This window comes from Saccostrea cucullata, unplaced genomic scaffold (assembly GCF_032062105.1).
Source record: "Saccostrea cucullata isolate Sc308-1 unplaced genomic scaffold, CSIRO_AGI_Scuc_v1 ctg11448, whole genome shotgun sequence".
Lineage (NCBI taxonomy): Eukaryota > Metazoa > Mollusca > Bivalvia > Ostreida > Ostreidae > Saccostrea > Saccostrea cuccullata.
Window position 1 is genome coordinate 3,468 of NW_026923233.1, and position 6,477 is coordinate 9,944.

Genomic DNA, 6,477 nt, shown 5'->3' on the forward strand with positions numbered 1-6,477 from the left:
CAGGGTTTGAAAGATAAACACTCTGATGAAATACCATGCAAAGGAGAAATAAGACCATGACAGATGCATTGAAGATAATGAGAGTTTTTGTTTTTTGGTTTTCTTTTTTTGGGGGTATCGTCATTTGAGCTTCGATTAAGGAATGTTTTTTTAGTTTTGTGTGAGTTATTGGTGTGTGAATCACACAGACTTGTCACGTAGGCATATCTCATGAAGCGCGCTAGCGCTTCATGAAAAATATTACTATGAGCAAGTCTGTGTGATTCACACACCAATAATTCACACTAAACTGAAAAACATTACTTATATTTACATTTTACACGTTTGGAGGCAACTAAAATACACTCAATATTTGAATTTATCGCTGTCCTATATTATTGCATTTTACTAACGTCGCTGCAGTCTCATTGTGACGTCACGTTAACGCAAATTTCTCTGTGTATATTTCTACGCGTGAGTATACACGAAAATGTTTTTCAAATCAATTTCACAGTAAGCTTACTAGAAAAACAGAGCGAATGTAAATATTAACTCATGAATGAATAATTAGACAAAACCATTGTACAAGTTCCTTTCATATCTTTTTCCATAAGATATAACGATTATTTCATGAAACAAACCAGATAAGCTCTTTTCATATTTCTGACAATTCAAATGAAACATTATGTACAACTTATTTCTTTTTTCTATATCATTTAAATCATTTGGAACTTTTTAATTTTCTGAGACCTGAAGATATTTGTACACTGTGATTATGTTACTGCCATACTGTCCCAAATAGAGGTTGTGTTTGTCGTCCACACACACAGCTTTGGGAAATTGTACATTATGTTCTTTAGTCAGCAGCATAGACAGGAACTGACCGTCCTGATCCAGGAGATGAACACCGGGATCGGAGAAAGAGGAATTACACACCAGTACATTTCTGAGGATATCGGTACAGATACCTGCGGGATAAAATTCACGAGAATGATGACCTGTGTAGTTAAACCGATGTTTTCCTGATTTATCTACCACCACCACTCTAACTTTATCAGATACCCAGATATCCCCGTTCTTGTTCTCTGTGATGTAGTTTGGTAATTGCATATAGCTTCACTCCTTGATTGTCCTCCTCAATATCCAGGATCTTCTGTCCCGTCACGTCGTACCTAGTTACTTTACTGGTACGTAATGTAGTATTACGTAACCCTAACAGTATGTCGCCGTTGATGCGGGAGGAGTGGATACACCATATACTCTCGTCTATTGCGAAAAGTGTGGTGATGATTCCATTTGACTCTAATTTTTTAACACCAATTGTGTCTGAAAACAATAGCTCTCCATCGGTGTTAGTGGAAATTCCACTGAATCCAACCTTAGGACGTCTTAGAACATTCCCTCTGGAATCCACATTTAGAAGTTCAGTTTCACCACTCACCCAGAATCTGTCTGATGATTCACAGGAGAAATAGTTAATTTCCTTAACATCGGATATGGTAATGGTAGACATCTGTATAACGGACCGAAGTAACGTGACAAGACACACAACTATAATAAATAGAAATGTCAAAATAAATAATTTTGTAAATAACAACATTAAAAAATAAAAGCTTAATTTCCTTTTGTTTTTCATTTTGTTAGATGTTTGGAAAATTTAAATCTATTGTAAAAATAAGTAACATTATTTACTAAATGCTAATAAAATGTATGTCCTATATACTATATTGTAATAAATATTATTGTATTGCTATTTTAATGTATCGCATGCAAGTATATAGATTTGTATATGTATAGGAATCTACAATACAAACACATTTCTGTTATGGAGATGAATGATTTATAACAAATTATGTGGATTCTAAGGCTAATTGCCTTTTACAATACAAGGCATCAGATAAAATTTAACACTGCCTTAAAACAAACCTCTTTTCCCTCGAGCACTCTGTTCCATCATTTCTGCAAAAGAGATAATAAATAATGGTAAAGTACCATGATTTAGACAAGAATAACAGCTTTCAGGTGATATTAATTGCAATCGTGTATTATAATAAAACTACGAGATATGGGGCTAGAAGATAATGTAGTAAAAATATTTTTATTACATAACTATCAGTAGGGGTTTCAAGCAGACCCCTTGCGCTCCGCATATATAATTAATTGTATCTCTGCTTAAGAAAAAAAAGTACAAACATTGCTTTGTACATTATAGACATGAGCTTTAAAATAAGTTGAAACTTATTATATAAGTTTAAGGCATTTTGAAAATTTAATCTTTTGAAAGTAATTTACTTATACAAACATCTTGGATGCGTAATATTTGACGACTTAATCGTGTACTTATTCATGTTCAATAAATTAAATCCGGACACTTTTATTGAAGTATTTATTCTGTTTTAATTTTATTATTTCATTTTACATTCAAATTCAAAATTCTATGAAAATATAGAAAAACTATTATATTGATACAAAAATGAATTTTTTCAGTTTCTTGTAAATTTTCCCCCATAAATCTTGTTACCCGTTGTCAGAAAAGGGTCTCGAATGGTTTTAAATCAACCGTGACGATGACGTTGACGCGAAACAGGGCTATTCGTCCTGCCATCTCTTAAATCGCACCCTTACTACCACTAAAAAGGTTTTTTATACAGTAGATAATAATATTCATTAAATTCATACGAAATTTGAAAGAAAACAATTCCTCAATTTGATTTTTTCAGCCATTCAACTTAGTGTTTCCTCTCACTGGCGCATGTGCGCGCCGTTTGACTTATTTTTTTTGCGTGGTTACTCATGCCAAATATAGCCAGGGTATGAAAGATAAACACTCTAATGAAATTCCATGCAAAGGAGATATAAGGCTCTGACAGATGCACGGGAGAGACATTGAAGATGATGAGAGTTTTCGATTTTCACTTTTGGGGGTATCGTCATTTTAAAATTCAGTAACTCATGAATAATTAGACAAAGTCAAATGGGAATTTGGTTATTTTTTTTCGAAAGATGATTTTAAAAGTTAGATTTAAAAACTAAAACATATTTTAAGAAAAACAAATTTAATTCACCGCAAAAGTTTACCCTGCGTTTCTTTTTCCTTTCAGTATATTTAGTTATTTTTCAGACGTAACGTGTAATACGAAAGTGCATTTTTCTACTCGTGTTATATTTTCAGCTTATTTTTTTGAAACAATATTTTTATTAAATAATCATTAATGGGATCTTGCGGATCTGGGGACCGGTAAAGCATTTTTCTACTCGTGTTATATTTTCTGCATTTTTTGAAACAATATTTTTATTAAATAATCATTAATGATATGACAACTAACACTGCCTATGTAAATAATCTCCAACTTAAAGGTTATAGAATCATATTGATTGATTGATTGTTTCTTGTTTAACGTCCCTTTCCCGAATTGTTCACTTATCTGGATACGCCATCATTTGCCCTTGGAGAGCTACAAATTTTGACCTATACTCGGCACTCAGGGATACTGAGCAGTGAGGAATCTTTTTCAATCCAACAACTGCTGCGACAGTTCATACGGTCTCATCCGAAGGACCGGTCTCTACGTCCCACAGTTGGATCCGAACCTGCGATGTAAAGATTAAACTCCTTACTGCGCGACTCTAGAGCAGAGGCTTTTTCCACTGCGCCAAGCAGGCTATAGAATCATAGAAGGGTTATAGAAGAATATCTAATTCATAAAAGTAAGCCATAACAAAATTGATATTGATTTGAAATACCTATGAAATATCTTGCCTAATCAATCATATATCATGCATTCTTAATATGTCTCCAATAATGATACATGTACATATATAATTGGCATCACAGATGTGTGTTGTTATGTTAAAGCCAATACACACAGTTAGGCTTGCCTTATAGGTTTAAAACCTTACTTTTTGCAGGACGTACGGCTCTCATGTTCACACGCAAAGGCAGGACTTACAATATTATAAACAATATTTACAAAGATTCCATGTGTTTTTGAACCATAAATATTGTACATTATTAAACGAAATAATATAATACTAAGCAAGGACTTTGAAATAGTTTTACCGACAAGTGTATCCACAGTTCTTAACAAGGAAGTGGAGATTGGCTGAAGTATTTGTAGATTTTCATTATCTTACTCGAATATACTCTGTGTTTTCTTTAATATATCAACGTGTATGGTTTTATGAAAATAGATTGAACTTTGGTTTTCATTGGTCAAGAATTAAATGTCAGCTAAGTCTTGCATTAGGAAATAGAGCAGTGATCTATTCTAAAGTCAGACTTGTAAGGCTAAAAAAAACGAGTATTAAGGGTGTACACACGGTGAGGTTAGAACTTAAATTTCATGACTTATAAGGAAATTAAAGCCTTACCGTGTGTACCGGCCTTTAGAAACTTCAAATGTGATCCAGATTGCAATACCTTTTTTTAAGGATCGACTTGTCCCCCGCTTGAAAAGTGGGGATATTAAACTGGGCCTGTTCGTGTGTCCGTCCTTCCGCCTGTCCGTCTTTCTGTCTGTCTGTAACGCTTACGTTTTCAAACAATATCTCGAGAACCCTTTGAACTTTCGCAATGATATTTTGCATATCAACTCCATATGGACCAAAGAATAAACATATTGATTTCGAAGACAAGAGGTCAAAGGTCAAGGTTATCAATTTGCAAATTCTGTCTGTTATAACTCTAACTTTCGTTTCCGCGCGATATCTCGAGAACCCTTTGAGTTTTGCGATGAAATTTACATATCAGCTCCCTGTGGGCTAAGGAAGGCCCCTATTGATTTTGAGGTCAAAAAGCCAAAGTTAAAGGTCGTAAATTTATACATTATGTTTTTTTTAACACTATACTTTCCGGGCGATATTTCAAGGGAATTATGAGCTGCTGCAATGTAATTTTATACCGAAACTCCGTAAGACCTCTCGTTTTATTAGTATTTATTGTATAACATGTCGCTATTTTTAGCACAGGGGCATGAAGAGAGTTCTTACGTATTAAGCAGGTTCTCAGTGGACCTTATATTCTTATACATTAGAACTGTTTAATAAAGGTTATATTAAACACCATGATTTGTGTAAAATTTTGACAATATCGAACGTAAATATACTGAAAGGACAAAGAAACGCATAATTGCACAATAACGAAAAATATTTAACTAGATGGCAAAAAATTATGAAATTTAGTCAGATGTGTAATTTGGATACTGTGCAATTAAATCGCTGGTCAAAATTACTCAACCATGAAATGTCTGGCGTCACGTAAGGGAAGTTAAATACATGTGGATGTTGATGATGACATTTTTGTGATCTCATTTTGTAGTGCCAATCGATGCATAAGAGTTATAGACATCGTTTTCCGATATTTGCAGTCAGTATAAATTTCTTGCAATCACGGTATGGCTGACGTAAATTACATTGGGTTTAGTAATTTAGTTCCATAAGTGAATAAAAAGGCAATAACATGTTGCTGTGCACTTTGTTTTTAAATTTTCAATCAAAATTTTTTTTTCGGTTGTCAGAGAGTAATTTAAAAGGTTCTCAACCAGCCATGACGTTGACGTTGGTCCGTACGTAACAACGTCACATCAAGATGCTTCCTCGGTTATTGTCAAGTCATTATCACTGACATCGATATTTTTTTACAGCAGACAGTCATACTCATATTTTCACCCTAATACTGACAGACATTCTCTGCTCTAATTTGGTGCGCAAGCTTGGCAACTTTACGTCGATTTTTACTCTCACACGCGCACGTAAGCGCCGTATGCGTAATGTTTTAGCATGTTCACGCTGAGAAAATGTGGAGAGTGTTTGTCGAGACTTCCTCACAAACAATCACGTGTACCAAATCAGCTAGATTCTGTAAATTCTATCATTAATCGAAAATTCGTGGGATTCATATGGCGGAGGATTTGTTGGCTTTGGAATAACACAGCCACTCTCAACCATTAAGAATATCGTCGGAAGGCTTGAATGATAATTCTATGAGAAAGATAAATGCTCAGGTTAACTCAATGCACGCGAAAATCAAGGCTGTTACTGATGCGCATGGGAGATGATGAGAATTTTTATTTTAATTTGGGGGGTATCGACATATCAATTTCATTAACTCAGGAATTATAAGTCAAAGTCACACAAGATTTTGGTTACTTGTTGTTTAAAGTTGGATTAAATTGTTTGATAACAATACTGGAAAACATACTGGAAATAAAAGTTTTAATTTTATTCTATACAATTATTGACTTTTGATGAGGTCTACTCGTGACTATACAGACCTGGTCAGGTATTGGTTGACCGAGGCCGAAGGCCGAGGTTAACCAATACCTGACCAGGTCTGTATAGTCACGAGTAGACCGAATTCAAAAGTCAATAACCGTTTTATTAAAAGATGAGAAATTTTACAACACTGATAACTCTTTCATTCTTGTCTCCATCAAATATAAACATCCATAATGTAAAGTGTAATTACTTTTTACTTCAACAGCTAAACAAATATTAGTT

The 6,477-nt window shown here is 34.1% G+C and overlaps 1 protein-coding gene across 1 annotated transcript; it reads right to left on the bottom strand.

Moving 5' to 3' along the window:
* Positions 1-714: 714 nt before the first annotated feature.
* Positions 715-3,904, bottom strand: LOC134263507 (uncharacterized). The gene is made up of 4 exons (XM_062745859.1): positions 3,880-3,904; positions 1,906-1,938; positions 1,042-1,530; positions 715-947 (listed from the first exon to the last, which is right to left on the bottom strand). Exons 1-4 carry the CDS (start codon positions 3,902-3,904, stop codon positions 715-717), a joined length of 780 nt encoding a protein of 259 aa, XP_062601843.1.
* Between the last annotated feature and the right edge of the window lie 2,573 nt (positions 3,905-6,477).

Coding starts and splice junctions, on each gene's coding strand:
- LOC134263507 (XM_062745859.1), bottom strand. CDS start 3,904: ATGAGAGCCGTACGTCCTGCAAAAA. Junction 1,531..1,905: donor GAGTGCTCGAGGGAAAAGAG/GTTTGTTTTAAG, acceptor TATTTATTATAG/TTGTGTGTCTTGTCACGTTA. Junction 948..1,041: donor ACAAGAACGGGGATATCTGG/GTATCTGATAAA, acceptor TTTATCCCGCAG/GTATCTGTACCGATATCCTC.